This window comes from Oryzias melastigma, linkage group LG1 (genome assembly GCF_002922805.2).
Source record: "Oryzias melastigma strain HK-1 linkage group LG1, ASM292280v2, whole genome shotgun sequence".
Taxonomy (NCBI): Eukaryota; Metazoa; Chordata; class Actinopteri; order Beloniformes; family Adrianichthyidae; genus Oryzias; species Oryzias melastigma.
Window position 1 is genome coordinate 25285142 of NC_050512.1, and position 25505 is coordinate 25310646.

Here is a 25505-nt window from a genome sequence, read left to right on the forward strand (position 1 = left end):
ATTCACAATTTAGTGTTAAGACATAAATGACCCCCCAGGAATAAATCAATAAAACTTAAAAGTGGAGCTTTGCTTGTTTTCTTAGACAGTTTTAACATTGTTTTTGTGAATTTATGCAGTTTTATTTTATTTTGTTACTACATGTTGGATCTTTTTGCTCAAAGAACATAAAAACTGTTTAAATGTTTGTGAGTTTTGGAGTAAAAAAATTACAACATTCTGACAACTTTTTTTGTGTATTTTCAGGTTCACAGTGGGATTATTGTGCAATATAATCAAAAATGTTTTCTGTAGAAAAAAGCTGGGATTGTACTAAAAAGACTGATAATAAGGATTGGCACAAAAAACATAAAGATAAAGATTACAACAAACGTTACAGTTAAAATAAAAGCTAGAAAGTGCCCTGGACTACTAAAGTTTGACGTAAATCTGATCATTTTGGACTTGTTTCTACTAGCTGGTTTTTCTCTCTTTGATGACTCAGCAAATATCTTTGAAAACTAATACTTTCTTTTGAAGTTGCAACATATATTTTCAAAGAAAATAATAATTTAAACACATTTTTATTTCCTTTCCTTGACTTCAGCTTTACAATATGAAGTATTTATGATCAAAGTGTTTCTTGCAGAACCATCTGTAATGTTTTCAAACTTCAAAATCCTAAAATCACAGAAAGAGGGTTTAGTCTCTCGGTCCCACCTTCTTCCTGGGTCGGAGCTTCTCCCTCCACTCCTTCAGCTCCACGCTGTGCTCCTCGTCCAGCTCCTTCAGCTTCTGCGTCTCGTGCTCGACCAGCAGGTGGCACTTCTCGTTCTGCGGCAGAGAACACACGGACCGGTCAGTTTGCTGGGACCCGGCAGGGCGGAACCTTCCGGGGCGCTGGCGTGCGTTTGGACCTGCAGCTGCTGCAGCTCCCGGATGTTGGCGTCACACTGCAGCTGGAGGTCTCTCATCTGGTTCTCGTGCTTCTGGTGCTGATGCAGACGCTCGTTCTTCTGCCTCCTCTCCTCCTGAGCTGCGAACTGCGAGCAGAGGACGGTTCGTCGTTGTTCACGTTGTTGTGCGTTTTAACCCCCAGCCCAACGTCTCACCTGCTTGACCCTCTCCCTCTCCTGCTCGGGGGAGATGCCGACGGCGGTGATGCGCAGGCTCTTCTTGAACATGGCCATGCGCGTCTTGGCCTCGCTGCGCTGGATCTTGGGCAGCCGCGTTCTCTCCTGCGTCTGCTTGTTCTTCATCTCCTCGATGAGTCGCTGGTTGTAGCGCTGCATCTGCTCCATCTCCTGAACACCGTCGCCAACACAAAATCTTTAATACACTGCAACCTTTTAATTGTTAACATGATCAACGTCATTCCAGGAGATCTTGAAGGAGAAAAGTGGCTCAACGTTTTGTTTTAAATGGACTTTATCTTTTCTGTAAAATCCCAGAAACACAAACTGAACAATGTGGTTGATGTTCTTCCTCCCCGATGTTCCCCCGGGTTTTACCTTCTCGTGTCTCTTCAGCAGCTGGTGTCTCTGCATGAAGTACTGGTCTTTCAGCTGCTGTTTGAAAAGCTGGTGTTTCTCCTGCAGGTGGCGCTCTTCCAGCTCCCACATGGCGGCCTCCCGCGCTGTGGAGACAGAAACAGCAGGGTGATACTTTTCCTTTATGTTTCAACACTCCAGCGTCACATTCTGATGGCTCCAGGAGCATGCGAAGCGCCCCCTGGTGGGTTTACCTCTCAGGAGCTGCTGCTTGTGGTTGAGGCAGTCCCTCTCGATGGTGGCGAGCTCGTGTTTGTGCTGCTGGATGATCTTCTTCAGTGCGGAGTCCAGGTCCTGCTGCTGCTTCTGCAGGAACTCCTGCTCCTGAGGACAGAAATCAGGCTCAGAATCCAAAGCTTCAGGTTCTCACGGGAAACATGTTTGACTAGTTCCTGTTTTCATTCACAACAAAAACCAGAGAAAACAAGGAAAACCAAAAAAAGAAAGAAGCTGAGGAGAAGGAAGAAACATCATGAACACTGACCGTTTTCTGCAGTTTATTTATTTATTTACATTTTGTTTGGCTTCAGTCAAACAAAAAGCTCCCAACACTTCACCTTCTTTTAGTCTATGACTATCTCAACATGTTTGCTATGTTTGAGATTTTTAACTTTATAATCAATAAACTGAAATGTTTTTTATTTCTGAAAGTTTCTGAGTCACTTCCAATTTAGATTTTTTTAGGACAAAAAACTGTTTTATTTACATTTCATATAATGATATTCTATATATACAGTATTTCCTCATTTATTGCAGAGGTTCTAAAAATAACCCATGATAGAAAGAACTACAAAGTAGGATTGCAAGAAAAATAAGTCAATTATTATAGAATAAAAAAAAATCTGATTTATGCTAAACTGAATGCTTCATTCATGTCAAAATTTTCACGACACGAAGGAGATTGATTGACAAGATCATCAACCAATCAGAACAGACACAGTGCACTGTTAAAAAAAAAATAGAAAACTTCACCAAAAAAAAAAAAAAATCTGAAACAATGAGATTGTGAAAGGTGAACTGCGGTGTAGTGACGGAACACTATTAGGTCCCAAAACTGATCCTTGAGGTTCTCCAAATTTATTTCCCTTGAAATTGATCAGATTTTTCTGGTTTGGATGTTTTGTTTGCTCTGCCAAACCTTCATGCTTCTCTAAGATATTGCTTGTGACTTCATCAAAGGTGGAGTAAGAAGTGTTCCTTGAGTCTGTAATTCCTCAGTTTAGCCAAAGAGAGCCACAGATGTGGATTGAGTGTAAAGCCAAGCTGATGAGTTTCTGGTGTCCCCATGTGTCCAGCAGCAGCCTGACCTCTGCTCAGAACCAGACGGTGAGAACCGACTCCTAACCAGCTGTCGGTGACATTAATCTGGGCTCAGATTAGCTCTCCCACAAGTTCTCTGACCTGCAGCTGAAGGAAACAAGTGAGAAGACAAACCTGAAGAGGGCTCATCATGACTCTGTTAAAAAAAGGAAGCATCCAGACCTGAAATTTATATTAATATAAAAATGTCTTTAACTGCAGCACAAATGAAGAAAAAAAAAAAGTTGAATTTTTTTAGATTTTTGTAAAACACAGTTCTTAGGCTGCAACAGAAATGCTTCTCCTGTGAGGAAGCAGATACGTTTTATGAGGTTTGACTTATTCTGAAAATGTTTCTGGTCTTTTAGCAGCTAAAAGCTGCTTCAGGCTCCAAACTTCATGTGAGGCCATTCAAGCAAAGAGAGCGTCTTTTGCACTAAAACAAAGCAGGTGTTTGTCCTTGTTTTTGTTTTCCCGGCGTCTCGTCGCCTTCCTCAGCCGTTCTCCAAAATGATCTGTAGTTCCTCTTCATGTTTGGAGTGTTTTTGTTTCTCCCTCAAAGATAACTAAACCCCTCTTTGATTGTGACTGAGCCACAGCTCCAGCTGCTGGTGAGAACAGTTCTGTCCTGAAGCCGTGACGGTAATAAGAAGGTGAATCAGCTGAGTTTTGGAGTTCTGAAAGCTCCTCCTCCTGGTATCTAAGAGGAGCTTCTTCCTAATCGCTCCTGTTTGTTTGTTGCTGGAGTTTGTTTTTGTTTTCTAGTTGTTTTTTTTTCATATTATTTATTTTTTTCCTCTCCAATGTCTCAGTTTTTCATGATTTTCAACTAATCTGACTAAATATCTGACAGTTTCTGATCTGGTCCTCTTCAGGTGATCTTAAGAGCTTAAAAACCTTCAGCTGGGAGTGATGAAGAGGAGGAGAGGAAGCAGAAAAACCACACGGAGGTTTCACTTACGTCCTGGAAAGGAGATCTGCAGAGCGTGCTGGAGGACAGCTCAAAGGACTGAATCATAACATGGAGAACCCCCTGTGGATCACAGAACGTCACCCGTCTGTCTGCAAACTCAGCTCCAGGAAGAGGAGCTTCAGAACTGAGGAGTCGGTCCTCCTTTCTGGGTTTGGGGAGAACTTCAACTCTACCATAGTGGGTCATCTTAAAAACATGTCATGATGGCTTTTCCCACATTCCTGAAGTAAGCCCCGCCCCCTCTGTGCTCTGCAGCCTGATGAAGATAAAAGGAGACGGAGCTGCGGGCAGATTAGGACTGATGAGGGGAATTAATAGTGGCAGCGCGACTGGACTTAACAGCTAAACTCAGCTCACAGACAGCAGATCAGGAAGTTTGCACCGGAACTGTAAACAGGAGCATCATGGGACAGTTTCTGTTCAGAGGGTGAAGGTGATGGACAGCAGAGCGGCGTGACTGACCTCCTTCTTGCGGTTCTTCAGCATGTTCTGGTACTTGGACAGCTCCTTGTCCTGGTCGGCTTTGATGCGCTTGGCCTCGTCCCGGAGCCGGGTGGTGTGCTCCTGCTCCAGCCTCTCGATGGTCTGCTTCTGCTGCCGCTCCAGGTTCTCCACCTCCTGGTCGTACTGACGCTTCTTACTCTGCGGGACAAATGGACCAGATCAGCCACAGACTGGAGAGGCTCGGGACGATGACATGAACCTTATAGTTGTGACTGAGCACAAATGAACAAAACAAACGTAACCATTTTATACCACGCTCTGGGTAAATACTCAATTCTGATTGGCTGCCGGGAGTCCATGAGCCCATTGGAACTGATCTGTGATTGAGGGCATGCTGATATGCAGATATGATAAACTGCAAATTGTTTTCGTAATGTTTTCAGAATAGGGCAATTATTTATAGTATCTGGATGAAAGTGGTCTTTTTACTATAAAAAATGAAGTGAATGACGAACTTCGATCAGGAGCTCCGGCTGACTTTACAGATGGAAGAGGCTGAATTTTTTAAAAATGTGTGGAAAAAAACACAAATAAAAAAAAGCTGCAAAGAAACGTATTTCAAGGGTAATTGTTAAATGGACATCAGTGCACCCAGACATTTTTATTTTTATTTTTTGGGTTACCTGGAAGCTGATGCAGACACTGAGGTGCAGACACCGTCTGTATGACCGCAGAGGTGACAGCATGGAGGTGTGAGGACTGCTGTGTCTTTACGTGTTTGACTGAACAGAAACTGTTTATTTAAGCGCAAAAAGAAATCTGTGAATTTTGCCTGGAATTATTTTTGTATTTTCATTCAAAAACATGTAAATTAGTTTGTTGAAAACATTTGTTCTCGTTAGTTTTTTTTAAGTTACAACAAAAACCGTAATTCTGTTGTAAAAATGGTTTGTTAGACATTTTTTTGGGGTTTCTTTTTTGTCCTGCCAAAATCTTCTACTTTTGTATGAGTCTTGTGTGTGAATACAACATGGAAAATACCAGAATAAACTTAGTGTCACACAAGGGAAGTTGTGCTGATTAAAATGAAACCTGGTAAGCAAACAAGAGTTTCTGCATCTGTGTAGATTTGTTAATGTAAATTAAAGATGAATATTTTTAACATTGGATTCAAAACACTCTTTTAATCAACCTTCTCGTTTATTTATTTGGCTTTTCAGTATTTTAAGGCTCTCATGGTTTTATCATTTGTACAATTTTGCCTTTTCTATCTTTTAATCTATGTGGTGCCTCCTATTTATTAGTATTAGCCACATAATTTGCTTCCATTTTTAGTTTGTCTGTTGTTTGTTGTTGTTATTTATTCGGGCAGCATGGTGGTCCAGTGGTTAGCGCTCTCGCCTCACAGTTGGAAAGCCGTAGTTTGAATCCAGTGACTGCGTTGCCTCACGACAGACTGATAACCTCTCCTTCAAACAACAGTAGCCGGGACAGGCTCCAGCAACCTTGTGACCCCAAAAGGGATCTGGCGGCTTAAGAAAATGGATGAATTGTTTTAAACCATCGGGTCTCATGACTTTAAAAAGTTTCAATCTATGTTTTTACACCTTTTATGGCAAGCCCCTTGTCTTCTACAGCATGTTGATTAAGGTGCTCTATAAATAAAGTGATTGGTAAAAGTAACATGTCATTTTGAAAATAGAGAAGTAAATTCAAAAGTGGACAAAAAATTGAGATTTTGTTCTAGAAGGTTAAAAAATTATAATGGATACCTAAAAAGAAGTTCCAGTCAAATAATCAGAATGTTTAATATTATTGTCCCAGCCTGAATGCCCGTCGGTAACCATAGCAACAGACACTTAACATAAGAAGACATGCAATTTATCACAGCAGCACAAGACAGTAGAAAATATCTCTGTCCTTCAAATGACTCTATGACAGACATGCCAGCATAAACAAAGAGGTAAAAGGTGAACTTTTCCTCTGAAATGATGCTTTGTATCACATAAAAACCTTATTTTGTATCCCTAAAGATAAATAAAAACACTGTAGCAAATCCTACCTGGTTTCATCATAATTCATGCATGAGACGGTTAAGGCTTTACATATATGGGATCAGTTTTAACCGGACACTGTTGTATATATCTTTATCCCCCTTGTTATTTTTTCAGATGTGTATATATATACGTGTATATATATATATATATTCATATTTCTATTTTATCTTTTATATTATTATTATTATTTTTTATCTTTTATCTTTTCTACATAGGAGCACAGGTCACTGGAACCAAATTCCTTGTATATATTCTATACTTGGCCAATAAAGCTGATTCTGATTCTGATTCTGATATTTTAACTAATATGTTGCTGCATACATAATACTAACCAATTGGATAAACTTTTAATAATGCTTTGCAATGTATTAAATAAGACTGAATAATAAACTTAAGTTAACTGCTAACTAATGCATTAAATAATACACTCAGTAATCCAAAGTGATGCATAAAAGTGTCTGTTAACACATTATTTATTAGTTAATTAATGCTTTATTGTGCATTAACTAATATTAAGAAAGGCACCCTTATTATATAATTACAAAAATAACATGATTTAAGAGCTAATTGACTTGGTATTTATTTATTTCATAAGTTACTATAGTATAAGCATGATAATGGCTGACAAGGCTTCCACTATCATGAATAAATGGACGACGGTCCATTTATTCATGATCTTCTAGATCAGAGCGAACTCTATTTTTCTGTTTTTTGACCTACAACGGGTCAAAAAGTTGAGAAATATTTTTAAAAACAACATTTGTTGAGTTGAGCTCATTGAACTTAACTGGAGCGAGCGAAACTGGAGTCATTTATGAAAGGGAAGACCTCACCGTGGTCTCCTGCTCAAAGCGTCTGAAGATCTGCTCCTTCTGCTGCTGCAGCTTGTTGCTGAGCTGCTGCTGCGCTCGCTGCTCCTCCTTCTGCAGGAGGCGCAGCTCCCTCAGCTCCTGACGCCTGGTGAGGAGAGGACAGATTTCCAGGTGACACACTGAACTTCCTCTGTAGCTGACTTTCCTGATTTGCATGGAATGGTTTTAGATTTTGGGATGTAAAGGAGGACAGGGAGGAACCTGAGGAATCTCATCTCCTCGTTCTTGGTGTCGTTGTCCGTGATGATCTTGGACGTCGTCACGCTGACCTCCACGCCGTCCACGATGAACTTGCGGGTCTTTTTGAGGGTTTTCTTTTTCTTGGCGTCCTGGGGAAACATCAAAGTTTGAGGAGAAGTTGTTTTTGCGGGGTGGGTTCTGTGAGAGTGGACTCACCTGCATCGCAACGGATCCGGGTTCTTTTGTTTTGGACAGGAAGCTGGAGATGGAGAGGTTGAGGTCCACGCTGCTGCCGTCTGCGGCCGATCCGCTCCTAGAGTCGATGTTTTGAACCTCCTTCTCCTCCTTGGATGTTTCTTCTTTCATTTCTGTGTCGTCTTTCTCTGGAAGAGTCAGAGTCACTTTGGGCTGTTTGTATCGCTCTTCCTCTTTGTCCTCCTCTTCCTCAGCTGGACTTGTTGCTGGCGTGTTTTCCTCATGAGGAATCTCAGAAGCCTCGACGTGCTCTGGAGCTTCAGCTGTGTCCACCTCTTTTTCATCGTCAACGTCTATCTGCAGCTGCTGCAGCTCTTTGTTGGGAGGTTCTGCTGAAGGTTCTGGTTCTGGTGAGGCGACAGCATGCTCTGCCTCTGGAGGTTCCTCCTCCTCTTTCACTGCTGGTTTCTCTTCGTCTTCCTTCACTCGAGCATCAGAATTTTCCTCCGTTTGTTCCTCGGGAGCAGCTTGCTCGCTGGTGTTCTCCACATGGTTGGTCTCGGGAAGTTCTGGCTGTGCCGGCACCTGCAGGATCTGCTCCAGTTTTTCTGGAACCGACTCCAAGATGGAAGGAGAGAGCGGGATCTTCTCATCCTCGGAGCTGGCGACGCTGACGTCGGATGGTGCTCGTTTGTGGCCCTGAAGAAGATGAAGAAACAAAAAAAAAGATGGTTTTGGTACCAAATAAAAAGAAAAAACAGAAGCTGAAAGAAAGTCCAATGACTGGAAGTTTTTTTTGCAGTTTCCATGGAAACACAATAGGTCAAGCTCCTCAATCAGTTGGGGACCTGCCTTTAAAGGCGGTCTCTGCACTTTCACTGCGTATTCACAGCAGCATGAAAACAAAGACTTTATGATCCTGAAGAACGCTGCAGGAAAACGTTAAAGTTTTGTAACGGACCAAAGAACCTCTGCGGGAAAATGAAAGAAGGGATCAGATGAAACTACAAATGTTTCGCTTCAGGGCGTCTTTGTTCCGATAGTGCTCGGGTTTCCTGAACTGTGGACCAAACAACCAAAGTGAAGCTAAAAGGAATAAAATCTCATTAGCGAGAATCTAAAAGTAACGGCTGGGTTATGCATTACCCTGTGATATAGTTTGTTGTTTTATCGGACCAACTGCTTTTCTTCCTGATGTTTTTTTATTAATAAAATGTTTCTTCACCACAAAGTAAAACTCAAGCCTTCACCTCATCCAAAAGTCGAGGTCATATGAGGAACACGTGAATCAATTTCTTTTTTTTTTTAAGTTTACAGCTTGTCAACAGAATTTTGTGATTTTAATTGATTTTATGATTTTTAAGAACAATAGCCTTTATGCAGTTTAACCAAATATCAAAGTGAGACAATTTAACAAAAGTAAAAACAGATTTAAACTACAATCAACAGTTTATAGTATAAACAATATAAATGACATCAGAGATCATCGTTATGGTTAAACTTACATGAAAATAAGTATAAAAATATATAAATAAACCAGGAATTCTGCCAAAAACAGGAGTAGAAACCAATATTCTCTTTCGTGCTTCCTCAGAAACGTACATTTTTCAAAGAAAACATCACGTTTAGTTGGATTTTTTTCTTAAATCTTTGGTGAAACTAAACAAAGTTCAAAAGGACAGCAGCAGAGTGTGCTCAGCCTCAAGTTCCTGAGCAGATCTTCATCCTGCAGATGGTTCTGTGCGCTTTCTCTACTGGCTCTGAAGTATCGTTCAACAATCTCGTTTTAGCTGCTGATCCCCATAAACAAATGTTTACTCACAGGCTGTTGCTCTGCATCCTCTTCCTCCTCTTCCTCCTTGTGCTCCTCGATCTCCTCGGTGACCTCGGCTTTGGCTTCGGCGATCAGCTCCCGCAGAGGTTTGCTGTCGTTCACAGAGGACACGAAGGGGTGCTGCGCACAGAGACCAACAGGGTTTCAATGAAATGCAAAGGATGCTGGGGGATGGGGGGGCCTCTGAACATGCGACACCCGTCTGTCTCGAGTGAAAAACTCGTCTGAGCTCTGCAGCCCTCCACTGATCGCAGCCCGCCTGAAGCCTCACCTTCCTGGGTTTGGAAACCTGCTGGATGTACTTGATGGCGGGTCTGATGATGTGAAGCTTCTTGGAAATCAGAACCTTCACTGGAGGAAAACCGCTCTTCTGTATTTTCAAGCCCATGGAGACTTCCTCGGAGTTTCCCCTCGCGAGCGCACGAATGCGTCCTCGCCACCTCTCCTCAGCGAGTGAGAGGCTCTATCCCGAGCCAGAACATTAGACGCTGCAGAAAAAGCTCGGCTGACGTAGGCTGTCCTACACAGACGGCTCAGGGCCTGACAGCAGGTGGTGGGGCAGCAGGTGGTGAGCAGGTATGGGGAGGGCAGGTCATGTGACCTTAGTGCCGAGGTGGAGGAACTGACAGATGGTGGAACATGTTCAGAGGTGGAGGATTGAAGTGAACAAAAGCACCTGGAGAAGCTGCGCCGTGCTCCATCTGTTGTCCACGTTCTTGTCCAGACATCGTTTCAGGAAGTCACTAAACTCTGGGGACCTGGGGGGACAAAAATGTCACTAGAGACCAGAAAGCTGCAGAAGATCAAAACCAAAAAAACTATTTTGCTCTGAAAATCAGCAAAAACCCACAAGACTAAAAACAATTAAAAATGAAAAACTTTTAGTGAAATAAGTGGTTGGAGCTTTCTTCAGTCTGATTAAATATGAAAAAGTTAGTTTAATTTATCTAATTATTTAACTGAAAGCATTACAAATAGGGGTGCAGGGAAAATCGATTTGGCGATATATCGCGATATTTCGATTTGATACTTGCATCGGTATAGAATGATGACAAAAGGATATTTAATTAACGATCTATGAACGTCCTTCAGCGTCTTACTTTTGTTTTTAAACCCCCCACTGCTAGTAAGCAGCACACTGAGCCTCTTTGGGCAGCTCTACACTGCACCAAAACAACAACATCAAGGTCTCGCGATAACCAGCTTGTGTTAAATGTTCAGTCAGCCTCGCGGTTTTGGTTGTTATGAGACATGTATTAATTAGTTATTAAATTGGGATGGGTACTGAAACAAAAGTCTGTGCTAAATTGCTGCTCATACCATAAGAATGAGAATAGAGTGAAGACGTATTAATACTCAGGTAGGGTTTTATTCAAAGTAATATTCCTCAAAAATAAAAAAGTGAACAATTTTCTGGTACATTCTTGGGGTATTCTGTGATGCATATCGTATAGTGAGACACATATCCCTATATAAATCATATTGCCAGACTCTTGCCAATACACACCCCTGGTTACAAAGGTATCTTTTTCCTGCTTAAAAACGCTCCATTAGAGGCCTAAATTGAGTCCCTTTGAATCAAAATGTTAGCAGTAGTGAAATTCGTAGCAATAACTAGTTTTTTTCATTTTTATTATTATTATGCAGCGAGTATGGATTCTGAAACTGTGAAAACCAAAGAGCAACGTTTTCACTGCCTCTTTAAAACTTAAAAAAAGCTGCAGCCATGTCAGTTCAGCAGCTGACCAGTAGGTGGCTTGTTACAAAAATGAGCCATTCTTTGCTCCTATGTACTTCATCAATTTAATCATTTTCACAACCCACTGAATCCCTTTTAGGGTCATGAAGTTGCTGTAGCCAGCTCATCTACTGTTGGGTGAAGTTGGGTTAAGCTACCCGGACTTACCAGCGTGACGGCTGCATCAGAGTGGGGGGGTCGGACTTGGCTATTTTCAGCAGGACTCTCATGGGGTTCATCTCGTGATTGGGCGGCTCGATCTGCGCCATCTCGATCAGGGTGACTCCGAGGGACCAGATGTCAGCCTTGTAGTCGTAGGGTCGATCTTTGGACGTCTCGCACATCACCACCTCTGGAGCCATCCTGAGGGGTGGAGGGGAGGCAGATGAAACCAAACCCAACAGAACCTCTGGTGCTTTCATTTAAAGATCCTTTTATTCAAGGAACTCACCAGTAAGGAGTTCCAATGAAGGAGTCCCGACGCTGCAGCGTTTTTGTGTTCCGGGCAGAAACGCCAAAGTCAGCTGGAAAAATTTCCACAGTACCAGAACTTAATGAAAAACTGAAGAGGAACAGATTCATCTCCAACATGAAGGTGTTGCTGAGCAGGAAGTCATTGTTGGGCCTCATGTGTGAGTAAACAGTGGCTCAGTGTGTTATGTCACACTGTAAAGCGCTTGCTGTGTCGTTTCCAGCAGTGACTCATCGTCACTGCAGCGACGCAGACACAGACAGCTCCATGCACCACATGGACTCTGCATCTATAATGCACAGCTGCAGCTTTCACAGCCACATTTGTTACATACTCTGCATGGGAAAACAGCTTGTTTTTGAAGAGTTGCATTGTGGGAAACGGTTTTTTGTTTTATTTGTGTTCCTGCATCTGAACGCTTCACTTTCATGTTTACATTCTGTCTTTAATGCAGTAAAAACTAAGAACAGAACGACACGAGAACACAGATTTTCCAGCAGAAAACAAATCCTTTCTGGAAAAAGAGAACACAGAACATCCGTTCTTCTTCATGGATGAAGTCGACTGTCATTAGTGGAGTCATGTGAGCGTCAGGCTGAAAAAATAAGCGCCGCAAACTTGCGTGTTAAAGCACATGTAAACAGCAACGCATAACGTCTTTCTTCAGTGGGTGAAGCTGCACCTCAACAGTCACAGACTCCTGGATCATGTTTAGGTGAAAGTTTAAAAAAATCTTTTTCCTTCTCAATTTAACTTCAATACCCAAAAGGTTACCGGTTTGATACCATGAGGTTGTAGCTGAGATTATTATTATGTTTTTACTGGTTTATGTGAAACCAGAAACAAACCAAAAGTGAATAAAAAAGGGAAACAAAAGTTTCTGAGAGACAAAGTTCTGTAATCTTGCTTAAAAAACATTTCCTAAGATAAGTTTGTAAAAAGTTTTCATTCAGGAAAGGTATTGATTTTAAGGTATTTTGACAATTCCTCCTCAAAACAATCCAGTAGGACTTCTGATAACATCTTGAGATAACTGGAGAATTTGGTGACATGTCCCACATACATGTGTCCCATTTGGAGAAAAGAGAGCTGAACTCGGTAAAGCCAAAGATTTGACCACAAAGTTCAGATTTTTTAAGTTAACACTTTTTTTTAACTCTCTGATGAAATCCAGGCAAAAAGATTTTTATGAGATTTAGACAATATCAATTATGTACAACCAAGTATAATAAAAAGACCAGCATAAAAAGTAATAAAAATATTTATGAAAATAAGTCGTAAAATTATGAGCAAAAAATGTCATAATCATACTAGCTATAAAAACAAATTCACAAGAAACAAACATGTAATTTTAAAAGGATGAACATGGAAAATTATACATTTCTTCGTAAAGAGACTTTTGCCTCATAAATGTATGACTTTGTGCTTGTAAATTCTCAACTTATTAAAAAATAGCAAAATTAAAACTTTATTATCTTAAAATATTGACTCTTTCACTCAAAATTCTACAACTTTTTTCTCTTAAAATTACATTTTTTTCTCACAATTTTACTACTTTATTTTTGTTAATAATTGTATTTTTTTCACTGCATTCTTGTGAAGTTATGATTTTTTTCTCATAATTTTACAGCATTATTCTCAATCTTTTTCAACTATTATCAAGGCCCAATACTCCATCTTAATTGAAATGAGAACTATTAACACAAGTGTTCAGAGGAAAAAAAAATCAGTATTTATCAAAAGTCTCAAATTTGATGAACACTTTTTTAATATGCTACCACTGTATTATAAAGAATTAATTATAAACTAGTTTAGCATTCTTTCATTACAGCAAATTATTATAAAAAATAATAACAAGAGATGAGTTATTCTTCACAAAAAGCTGTGGAAATTAGCAAAACCTTTCTCTTACAAAAGTGTTTTCATTGGAGCGAACATTTTGAACTGACCAGGAAACCCCAATCTACTGCCCCTAGTGGACTGATAATTCAGAGCAAAGAACATGGATCAAGTTATATAAAATGTGCTTTAAAGGAGCCTTCTGGTCATGCTACTAGGATAGGAGGTTCAAAAATGCCTGTATCAAGTACGATACAAATAATTATGCGTGGAACAAAGCATCACTAGAATTTACAAGGGAACAAATTGGACCAAAGCTACGAAGAAGCAGGTAAAGGTTTGGCTTCATAAAGACTGAACAGCTGCTCCTCCATCTGTGCAGGTTCTGTCTGAACAGCAGCAGCTGGAGGAGGACTGGCCTCCAACCTGACAGAGCGGAACATCAGAAGCTTCTAAAGTTCATTATTTCAAAGGTCAGTTTTGTGTGAGGAAGAAAATCGACAAAAAATAATTATAATGACACTGAAATTTTAAAATATTCTCTCCAGTTGCTCCATATTTGATTATACATATTGTGATATATTTGGGGTCACTGCTCTCATGGGCAGACATTTGAACTCACCTAGCTTGACGTCTCCGTCCAGCGTGAGCAGGATGTTTCCCGCCTTCAGGTCTCGGTGGATGATCTTGTTTTCGTGAAGGTAGTCGAGCGCCTGCAGAGTCTGCCTGCACACCACCCGGATCTGCGGCTCCGTCAGGGGTCTCTCCAGCTCTGTGACGGAGGCAGAGGGTCACGAAGGCGTACGACACTCAAACTCTGAGACCTCTGATGTGACGCAGACTCACCGAGCATGACGGCATCCACGGCGCCCCCGGCACAGAACTCGATCAGGATCTGAGGGAACAGACAGATCCATAAATAGAGTTTTTATTTATTTTGAAACTTCAACTGTTTTCAGAGGCTCTGGCTGGAACTGTAAGAGGATTGGAGCATCTGAGGCCATGTTGTGTACATGTGGGGGGGTTCACAGCTGCTGGGGAGCTTCCTCCAGACCTGGTTCTTATTCTGCTAACAGGATTAAAGTATCTGTGGACACACGGACGTGAAGGGAAGCAGCAACGGGATGTCAGCCAAAAAGGGAAGTGAAGCTTCACTTCTGCGTTTTTCAGGACCATTGAGAAAGCAGCTGCGGTGGGCGTTGGTCTGTGCTTTGGTGACAGGGTCAGTGTGAGTTTAGAAAGGAAAGAAGTACAAATGGTAAAAAAAGGGGGTAAGTGTAAGCTTTAGCGGCCTTCCTGGGCCGTTTCAGAGTCTTCACAGGCGCACAAAAGCTGGACTCTCTGCACAGACTGAACCGTTTCAACCGACTCTCTGTTGCTGTTCTGCTGTTGTTTTTCTAAAAGGCTCTGCTGTCGCACAATGGCCTCCACACAAGAGCTACGGAGTGGCAGCGGTCGGACAGGAACCACAGGCCAGGGCCGTGGCTTCCTGCCCCGCTCATTTGTTTGGCACACGCGTGCACCCACACATGCAAATAGGATTTTCAGTTCTTCTGTAAGTTAACATTGAAGCAAACAGCAGGAATTCAAAAAGTTTCCAAACTGTTGGAGGACTCAGCAGAAGGAGGTGGTGGTGGTGGGTGGTGGGGGGTCTGATTTTCGTAATTCATTTACATGAAGTTCCACTTTATATTTTGCCGACTCATTTACATCTTTCAAATTTAACATTTCACATCAAACTATAAACAGGAAACACCCAGCATTATTCAGCTCTAACAATTCCAAAAATACTTTTGAGTCAAATTTAGAATCAGTCAAAAGTCAAAATTAGAATAAGTCACACTTCAGGGAGAAACTTATTTAACAAGACACGGGAACAAATCATGGACTGAGAATTTGGATGCTTCACTACTGTAACCATATTTAGTTTAATAAAACACAGGAGCATTCTAGTATTTTAGCACAACATGTGAAAAATTATTCAGTTAACCATAACACAAACATACTAAAAAGTCACTTTAAATCACTAAGTCTGTTCAATTCTTCATCCTCTGTCGTTTTGAAACAATTCTGTCGAGTCATGAGTCTGAGCGGCGCTTCTTCTTCTGCGTTGCCGTCAGTACCAAATACTGAAACATCTACAGTGCCCTCTGGTAGATGTGTAGATGTAGCATATTTAAGTCGCACATACAATACAGATAATGTCCTATTTTAAAAGTGTTTCATAATTGAAAAAAATATATAAATAAATCAGAGAATTGATGAGCCTTTTTTGCATTTTTACATGAAGTCATTTATCATGTTGCTTTGTGCAGTTTTTTCTATCATAACAATAATTCTGTTTTATCTTTAACGCTTTGTTTATTTATAAGCTTTTATGATGTCTCACTTTCTGTGTTTCATTCACCATTTTGATCTGTTTTTTCCTGATGTTGCTTTGTGCAGTTTTTTCTATCATAACAATAATTCAGTTTTATCTTTAACGCTTTGTTTATTTATAAGCTTTTATGATGTCTCACTTTCTGTGTTTCATTCACCATTTTGATCTGTTTTTTCCTGATGTTTAATATTTTCTTCTGCTAATCATAAATGTACATTTAGAACTCTATTTTTTAGGCAACTATCAATTGTGTAGACCATTTCATTTTAACTTTAGTGGTTCATTTGTTTTTTTTAATTTTTGAACAATATTGCTTCTCTTCAACTATTTATATTTTCTTTAGCTAATCTTAAACAGATATACTTATATAAAATTTGTGATATAGTGTGGGGATGTTCAACATTTCTAACCATTTTCCACCTTCATACATTTTCACCGATTGATTTAATATTTAGCATTAGCAGCTTTTTCAGATTTATGGATGTATGGATGTAGTTCACTTTGGAATATTGTTAGTGTTTGTTACGGGACTGACAACATTTTTCATTGTTTACTTTCTATCTTTAGTTATTTTTGCTTTATGAAGGTTCCTAAAAGAAGAAATAAGAGTTTTCTTCAGCATTTATATTTCTGTAAGAACACAAACTCCATCAGTTTGTCACTTTATATCCCTTATTTTTTTTTTTGAGTAGGAGCGGTGGAAGAGGAGGGGGAAATGACCTGGACTTTTCCAGCCGGAAGGAGAAAGCAGCAAACAAAAACCTCCGAGTTTCTGAGAAAAGAAGGCCGCGATCTCAGATGAAACACTGGAAGTTTCCATAGACCTGAGACGTTCACAGGATTCAGGTGGGATGCTGTACCTTCTCTGCACTCGTCCAGCTGCAGCTATAACGAGCTCGTCTCTGTGTTTGTCAGGTTGGTGACAAAAGCAGAAGCTCTACATTTCAGAGCGGGATTGACCTGTAACCTTCTGCTGCTCATTTATTCATGAACACTAGTGCGATCAGGTCATGACCGTAATCTGTGTGTCCTCACACTCACAGACACAGCAGCACAAAGAATGAGACACGCCGTGGGAATTCACAGCTGCAGTGAAAAACAGAGGGAATTTAAAAATACCTCCCATAAACCGTCAGAATGATTAACAGCTCCAAAAGCGGCTTGTTTCTGGTGCTGATGTGAACTTTGGCCACAAAGGAGCAACAATGAATCAGTAAAGGAGCTTTACAAAAGTCCTGCATTAGCTGCTGCAGCAGCAGTGCTGCAGAAGAGCTCACACCACATGACTAATGCAGCTTTTAGGGCTGTAAGAATAAGAAAACAGAGAAAAACACAAGTCAATTTCCCAGAATTCCCTCATTTGTGCTTAAGAGAAAGACTTTACCATGGACCAAGTGATACTTGTTTTACGCAGAAGCTTTGGCCTCTTTATAACTAACTTTATTTTAACTTGCAGCTGTTTGAACAATTCGAGTTTCTCCTTTCATTGCTGGTAAAAGTTGTAAAATAAAAGTTAGAAATGACAATAGGATGAAACTCTGATAAATCACTGGGCTCTTTTCCAACTGTGATAATGAGTGAATGTTTTACGAAGCTTCCTCTGATGAAGAAACAGTTCCTGTAAAAGGCTTTGATCTGTTTTCCCATTTTGATAACAAGTATGTTAAGACCCACTCTTTTTTGTGCTTGTAACATGTTCTTGCAGTATTTTTCTCATAGTAGAGGACCTATGTAAAATAATTTATGATTAAAACTGCGCCTCTGAGTATTTCTTGATTCAAAAAACCGGATGTTTGAAAAAGCTCAGACTTATGACATGGACTCTGAAATGGGAGTGCCAAAGTCTCCTCTTCACCTGCACGCACCCTGGCACCGCTAACGCTTAGGCCTGCAAGATATGATGAGCGTTCAACAGTTGTCGCAAATTGGGATTCTGCCTCAAAAATGTACGGCAGGATTGATCCAATATTGCCCATCGTTATTTTTGTGCCGCTAATGTTAGCTTGAGGCTATTAGCTTGGGCGTGAGCACGGAAACGGTAATCTCAGAAATGGGGAGGAGGGCGGGTTACTCAGTGTGAAGAGTCTCGCATACAACCCAAAATTGTATCTAATGAGATAATGCAGCTCTGCGTAAAATGCTAATACTAATAAAATGAATATTCATAGTTAAAAGACTACTGGGAACACATTTATGATAGAAAATAATATAATTGGAGTTGGACTTTAAAGCCTTTAACTGTATCTGAGAAAAGGACTGAGCCCCCACACACACACCTGGTATATTCCAAACAGGAAGTACCTTCCAGTTCCAAAAAGCCAAAATCCCACAGCTTTCTACAGATAAATAAACATCCATTACTCAGTCAATATATTTGTCAGAACAATGATTCTTGATCTGATACCTTTAATTTTCTTTTTTCTTTACATTTTCCTGATAATTCAATTTTTTTCAGGATGTCATTTTTTAATTTATTCAAGTTAAAAACTGACCACTGTCAAACACTCAAACAGTTTGACAGATTTCGTATTGGCGACTTTCAAGTAGAAGTGGTGTGACCTTCAAACAAACTCACTCCTGATTGGCGAGAGGGGTTCCTGTAGGGTGACTTGGACCAATCACTGCCTGTCTGGCTCCAACATGGTGGTGTTTATATAGCAAGAAAATGGCAACTCAATTGACTTCATTGTGTTGGAGCCAGAACTAAATCATTTTCTGTGGGTGATGTCACACTCACTCAGTCCAAAGTTATCACTGACAGTAAATGGTTCATAACGGACTAAACTGGATTAAAATTGGGCCATAATAATCACAATAAAACTAGATCATGACTTAAATTGAAACAGAGGTAAATCCTTGTTTGAGTTCATAACAGAGGAACCAGCACTGGTTGGTTCTGATCGTTGTGAGCGGACGGACGAGAGTCCAGATTTTTCTGTTCTTAGGTCAAAGAAAACGATTTGTGTTTGTTAGCAAAACAACATGAAACTAGACATAAAAGTTTTTATTTAACTGTAACTTGATTGAGAAAAGTTTAGCAAAGTAAATAAATGTTTATATTGATTTGGTGAGAATTCCACGGGAAAAGGCTTCAACAATTGTGGAAGTTTTTTTTTTTTTTTTACATGTCTACAGACTAAGCTGATTAAAGCACGAGTCTGTAGGTTTAATCCTCTTTAAAGAGTTCAGAAAATTCAAAGGCAATAAAACTGAATTAAGATGGCACTGTCCTTTTAGGTTAATCATTATACACAACTCTACATGTTTTTCTCTTTAGCTCATCCATTCACACTCATGTTGGGCAGATGATACGCAGCTGTACAGGAAGGGCTGACTTGATAAACTGAATCAGAAGTTTGGTCCGTTTTAAGATGATAGTCAGCTTCCTTTTAAAAGTTGACATTGGTCAGAGATTGGAGTTTGGATGAGAAGACACACAACACAAATGCACAACACTCACCCACAGCTTGCTTTCATAATAAAAGGCATCGAGCAGTTTGACGATGTTCTGGTGGTCGCAAGAGGCCAGGATGTCGATCTCCACCATGTAGTCCTCCAGTTCCTCCTCCGTCTTTGTGTCGATAACTTTGGCGGCGGCGAGGACGCCCGTCTGCTTGTTCTGAGCCTGTGACGGAGAACTCTGTTAGCTGAGAAAAACGCGTCATCAAAAACAGACGTTCATTCAGAGAACATCAGCGTGTTCAGCATGTGATGTTGGAGCTGAATGTTTTGGTTCCTCAGCAGACAGGATGTGATCGATGGATATAGAGGACACTTCCTGGAGACTTCCCGGTGCGGCGCAGTCAGCTGTGAGCCTCCTTTAAACCTCAGAAACGCCAGTTTTCACCAACAATAGAGCCACAGTTTTTCTCTGAACTCTAAACTGAACAATAATTAAAGATAAACAGGAAATAATTTCTAAAATAATATTCATGTTAACAATGAAAACACAACACTGTACAGACTAACTGCTAAAAAGGGAGTTTGCACAAAAATAAAGAAAGAACATAAAAAAGGGATAGTTTTAGTTTGAGTTTTTTATGACCAAATGATTCAGCAAATTCAACAATAAAAAGTCACAAAGTTTGTTCTTTTTCCACAACATTCTCTCTTCAGAGGCTTAAAATAGAAGAGAAAAAACACAGTCCAAGTAAAATTGCATTTAAAGAACCACTCCCATAAAAATTATTTTCTTGGTGCTTTCAAAATGTTCTTGTGTTTTTTGTTTTTTTTTTATAAAGGAGGACATTTATGAAGAGTTGAAAATTGTAAGTATTCTAAGTATTTTATAATTTAAATTGTTCTAAATCAGGAGTAGAGGAGAAAAAGCCATTGAAAAAAGCTTGTAAGTGTGACGTAGACGTTACCGTGGCAAGCCACAAGCTCACTGCTCTGCTCTATCTGATGCATCCACTTGCAGACAAAAAGATCCATGTATTTATTTGTTTTCCTAGTCTGAGCTGGAATCTGGCTCAAAGCTGTAAGAATAGATAGCTCCAAAATTGCTCATTATTTTTGTTGCACCGGTAATGTCAGGTTGTTGTTGTGAGGGACTGTGAGTTAGTGGGAGAGCATGTAAACAGATGGATGATGGGGAAGAAAATATGACTTAGAAAACGACACAGGTTCTTTGATTTGGGCTAAAAACAGCATAACGATTTGTGAAAGTTTAATGGGAATGCTTTCAAAATAAATCAAAAGATGATTGAAGTGAAACTTTGAATTCAGAGAAATGCAGACAGAGTTAGAAATCTTTCAAGGGAAATCCTCATCAATGAATTAAAACAAATCATCTAAAAAAATTATGTTTTGCTAGAATACTGTAGATATGAGTGCCAGGGATGGGTTTAAACACAGTTCTAACTTGCTTCCTTTGAAGGAAGCTGAACAGTTAAAATAGATTTTAGCTTTTTTTGGTTTGTTTTTCCTTTTTCTTTCATGTTTTGTTATACATGAACGTTTAAAACCTGACAATGAGGTTTACAGGAGACAAAACGTGTTCGGTTTATACACAGGACACAACTTTATACTCATTTTGTTGTCTCATTTTTGGAACAAAACTACAAAATAATTTTTTGATTTTATATTTAAAAAACAGGTTAATTGATAAATAATTGACTAAGTTTGTAATAAATTATATGCTACAAAGGAATTGTATTATAATCACATTTTCTCTGCATCTATTAACTGTTTGTAATCAGTCGTTTTCTTTGAGTTGTACTCGATTTGCCTTTCAGATTCTGCTGTGGAACACCAGGCCTCTTATTGATTGAATAGTAGGATCAATAACTGAGGTAATCGGTGTGGCTGATCTATTCCCTCCTGTTCTATAGTCACAGCACGTGCGCCGTCATTCGTCACGGTCACACTCCCATCGCCTCAACCACAACAAAGAGACCGCAACACCAAGGAGGAGTGGTCAGAGCACCTCAAAAAAGAGATTTTGGGTTTCTTTAATGGTTCTTGTAATTTTTTTTAAGAATCGAGTAAAATGAGAGACACTGAAAAACACCAGCTCAGATCCTCTTACAAAAATAAAAAATGTATATAATTTTTTTGTTTTTTTTAATACCCCCTCCCCCACAGCTGGAATGAAGAGAACAAAAGTGATATACGGTACATCAAAAAGCTTGCATATGAATGATAAATGGCGTTTACTTGTATAGCAGTTTGAAAAAGTGTGAGAATTCTTCCCTTCGCCCTTCCCCTCCATTTGAAGGGGCAGTTAAAGTGCAATTGTGTCTGGGAAATGTATTTTTTAAATCCCACCTTCCAAGCGGAGGGATACAAAGTCCTCTGTCAAGAGGGTAAACCGCGTTGTGCTGAGAAGCGCTTTTCTTGATGTGGATGTGCTCTGTACCACAGACATTTAAATGTAAGTAATGACTTTTTGTTGTAGCATGACCTTTTTAAAGTTATAAAACCGCTGTTATGTTTACCTAAGCGCTGGAAGCTAATGCTAATGCTAGCGGACCGGCGATTATTGGCAACGTCATCGAACGATGACACATATATGAGACACAATTTGTGCATAAGTCTCCGTATGGAGGACCAAATGAAGGAGAAGGGTGAAGGGCTGGGCAGAAGGGAACAATTCGGATATGGCCTTTGTGATGCAACAACTACCATGGACACACCAAAGTCTCCTTTCTCTGCTACAATTCTGATGCAGAGGAATAGATCCATCAACGTCTTCATTTTCCTCGTCTGAGCTGGTGTCTTGCTCAAAACTGCAAGGCCGGATAGCTCTGATATTGTTCTGTTTTTTTTTTTTTTTTTTTTTTTTTTGCTACGCAAATGTTAGTGTATGTCCCAATTCCTTCACTACTCACTAGTAATGAATTCCTTCATTACTAGCGAGTAATGAAGGAATAGTGCTTTCCCCATTTTGTAATGCTACCCGAATCTACAATTCCAAAATCGAGTGCTCTCAAAATTCCCTAGAATTCTGTGCGTCGATGTTGTTCACTAGATTTGAGAATATAGACCACAATGCATTGTGTTATATCATTTTTTAGGAAATATAAAGTATTTAAATGTATTTTTTAAATAAATAATCAACACTTTCATAATCAAAACACAGTGGATTCAAAAATAGCTGGTGTAGTATGCTTGTATTAAATTCATTTGGAGAAATTGGTGACATGCATCTGCTTTTGGGAAAAAAAAAGTAGTTAGCATGGTGTTTGAATTGCTTTTAAAATCCAAGCACTAGATAGCCCTGCACTATATAGTCTTTTAGTAGGTAGGGAGTAGTGAGGGAATTCTGACATCCCCAGTGTAAACAAAGGGCTGATGGGAAATCAGCGACAGCTAACTTCCACGCCAACAGTCCCGCCCACAACTCAAGGGGCGAATTCTAATGAGCTCCTGCTGCTCTACAGAAAATATGTCAAACATAATCAAAATACCAATATAGTTGGAGTGGATCTTTAAATATATGAATATTTCATAAACCTATTTAATTGATGCGCCAGATCTGAAAGATGCGCGAGACTCATCATCCTACAGACGACAGAACAATGAACAACAATGCGGTCTGCAGCCTTTCTCTCTTTCAGCGCATTAAAGGAAGAATTGTCTCTTTAAATGGAAATAAGTAACACGATAAAAGAACAGATCAAACTCACCTTGAACACTTTCCCAAAGGCTCCATCCCCCAGCTCCCCTATGATCTCCCAGACCTCCTCCGGGTTCTCATCCCTCCGGACGTGCTCGTATTGTTTCTTTTTCTTCTCGGCTCCCAGTTTGAATATTTTACGGAAATTAAAGAAAGACATGGCGACTCAACCGGAAAGTTTCTTTAAAATAAAAAAATGAACTCGGTCTAACCTGAAGGCAGGTGTGCCGTTAGATGTGAACGCGCGACAGAGTTCGAGCTTTTACAACATTCGGATCAGACATACTAGCTTAGCCTTTGACACCGGGTCTGACCAGTCCCCCGAGCCGCCCCGCCGCACGCCATGGTCCCGCCGAACCCGAACCAATAACCAACACTTCACTTTATGGTCCAAACGAAGCGCCTAAAACAGTTCTACTGAGAAGAAAATGCTAGCTCGTGGTTCCGACTCCTTTCAACCCCGCTGGTCAGACCACCTCGAGGGGCTCTTTCTCCTAATACACCAAATAAAAGGGCGTTCTAAAAAGTCCAACTTTTGGTTCCGACAGCTGGACTCATTGGGTTTTCGGACGGCGAAAGCCCGTCTTCTTGGTTTGAGAGTTACGTAGAGACGAAAGGCTAAAAACGGTCATCTTTCCTTGTTGGACGGCTTTAGGAGTGTAGCGGATTTAGTGTCTGTGCGCGTTCACGAACATGGAGCGCGCGCTTACAGTTCCTTTCTTTCGGAGCTCCTCGTGTCCGGCGGTTGGAGCGCCAATTTCGGTCTCCTGCTGCCCTCACCTGAGCCGTGGAAGAAACTTACGAGCTAATTATTTTAAACCCGCATGTTTTTAGCTAAACAAACACTGTTTACATCATTTCCCACTTTTTGCTCAAGATTTATTGCACGGGGTAAGCCTTAAATTGGATCCAAAACTCAGAAGTAGGATGTCTTTGTGCTTATGAAAATACATATCCCATGATACACAGCGGTCAGCGCATGCGCAATTTTAAGTTTTTTTTTTTTTTTGTTTAAAAAAAATAAAGGATTGGGGACAAATTAAGATTTTTTTGTACTGTAGTACATTTTTTTAATAAAAACATGTATTTTTATATTATAAAAAGTAATTGAAAATTCAGTCATGGTATCACGTGACTTTTTTTTTTTTTGTAAACACGTCGAGTTAGCTTGCTCCCTTAGCTAAAGGGGGAAAGTTTTTTTTTTTTAAACGACCAATGTGCTGAAACAAACTCGTGTTTACCCAGGATGAAATGCAGGCAGGTCCGATGGACGAACCCCCGTCGATTCTTTGGGGATTGGACCCGATTTTTAGTGCTTTCGCGCGGTTGTACATCAAAGACATTCTGCAGATGACAGAGTCAGTGCAGGTACCAGGTAAACGACTTCGTCTTCACTGTACGGCTGTCTCATGTGTGATTACCTTCAGATTAACTGCGCAATTAAAAAATGTATGAAATAAAGTTAGAGTTTTTGGACCTAAAGCTCTTACAACTTTGGTTTTCTGAGTTTTTTTCAGATACTTTCACTTTACTTTCACAAACTTTTCATTTAAATCACCACTACTTTATTGTGAGCATTTTTACAGCTGTTTTATGTTTGAATTGATTCCTGCAGCATCACTGAATATTATTTTACATAATGTATCCCCAAATTAATTCAGTGCTAGAGTGGTGAGGATGTGGCTAAACCTAGCAACTGTTGCTAAGGATGTTCTCTTTAATGTACTTTGAAGTAGAAAATAGAAAAATTGACAAACATTTTTGACTTGATCATGAAAAATATCCAACGGTTGAAAATGTGAGACGGTCATTTTTTTTTTAAACAAAAACTACTTTTAAGTAACTTATTTACTAAGCAGTGGCAAAAATATAAGCTCTTTCAGTAGTTAATATTTTTTATTTGTTCTAATTTCAGTTTAATTGACATATTTGAGATTTTCGGTTAAATTAATTTAAGTTCCTTTCAGGGGGTAAACTTACGTTTTCTGTAGGAAGACCAATTAAGTAACTCATTTGTTTTGTGTCCATTGAAGGTATTTACTTCTACAACAATCATCCCATCTACAAGGTGGATGTTCTTGGAACGGTGGTGTACAAGAGGGAGCGGGATGACTTCTTCTGCTATGGAGGTACAGACGGGGCTCATGAGTGAAAATATGTTTAGATAAATAAATAAATAAATATGTTAGCAAACGGTAGACCGTCTCGTCTTTTTTGTATGTAATCACGTTTAGTCTCATTTTGGCTCTCTGACTCTGTCAGATTAAAATCCGCACATGCTGGAGATCTACAGTGTTTGTATCTAAACTTTAAGTCTTTAGTTTTATATACAAAAAGAGAATATCCAATTTCTTGTTTAGACCTTCAACTTTCTGCCAATCCAGGGCTTTTAAGCTTCATAAACGATGATTTTTTATGAAAATTTTCTTTTTTTTAATTCTTCAGTGGATGATGGAACTGGTGTGATAAACTGCCTCTGCTGGAAAAGTGAGCTTTTTAAAGATAAAGATGATGGCGGTAAGTCTGAACTCATCGTTCTTTTACATGAAATATCACCATCCATCCATCCATCC

General features: G+C 39.8%; 2 protein-coding genes across 4 annotated transcripts in view; one reads left to right on the forward strand and one right to left on the reverse strand.

The window, feature by feature from the left end:
- Window positions 1-23130, reverse strand: part of slkb (STE20-like kinase b) — a 25021-nt gene extending 1891 nt beyond the window's left edge. Inside the window, exons 1-17 of the mRNA XM_024289932.2 lie at window positions 22943-23130; window positions 19273-19437; window positions 14279-14327; window positions 14055-14204; window positions 11573-11645; window positions 11290-11484; window positions 10060-10141; window positions 9372-9503; window positions 7571-8248; window positions 7376-7503; window positions 7136-7259; window positions 4264-4443; window positions 1724-1853; window positions 1491-1615; window positions 1092-1283; window positions 897-1022; window positions 700-813 (exon numbers count right to left, since the gene is read on the reverse strand). Coding sequence (XP_024145700.1) covers window positions 700-813; window positions 897-1022; window positions 1092-1283; window positions 1491-1615; window positions 1724-1853; window positions 4264-4443; window positions 7136-7259; window positions 7376-7503; window positions 7571-8248; window positions 9372-9503; window positions 10060-10141; window positions 11290-11484; window positions 11573-11645; window positions 14055-14204; window positions 14279-14327; window positions 19273-19437; window positions 22943-23092 — 2793 coding nt within the window. The 5' untranslated portion in view covers window positions 23093-23130. The remainder of the gene's footprint in view (window positions 1-699; window positions 814-896; window positions 1023-1091; window positions 1284-1490; window positions 1616-1723; window positions 1854-4263; window positions 4444-7135; window positions 7260-7375; window positions 7504-7570; window positions 8249-9371; window positions 9504-10059; window positions 10142-11289; window positions 11485-11572; window positions 11646-14054; window positions 14205-14278; window positions 14328-19272; window positions 19438-22942) is intronic.
- A 544-nt stretch (window positions 23131-23674) lies between these two features.
- stn1 (STN1 subunit of CST complex) overlaps window positions 23675-25505 on the forward strand; it is an 8747-nt gene continuing 6916 nt past the window's right edge. The window contains exons 1-4 of one of the 3 annotated variants that reach the window (XM_024289934.2): window positions 23675-23823; window positions 24178-24307; window positions 24966-25061; window positions 25378-25449. In XM_024289934.2, coding sequence (XP_024145702.1) covers window positions 24184-24307; window positions 24966-25061; window positions 25378-25449 — 292 coding nt within the window. In that variant the 5' untranslated portion in view covers window positions 23675-23823; window positions 24178-24183. Of the gene's footprint in view, window positions 23824-24016; window positions 24308-24965; window positions 25062-25377; window positions 25450-25505 lie in introns of those variants that run through there. The other 2 variants (XM_024289935.1, XM_024289933.2) reach the window with 2 other exon arrangements.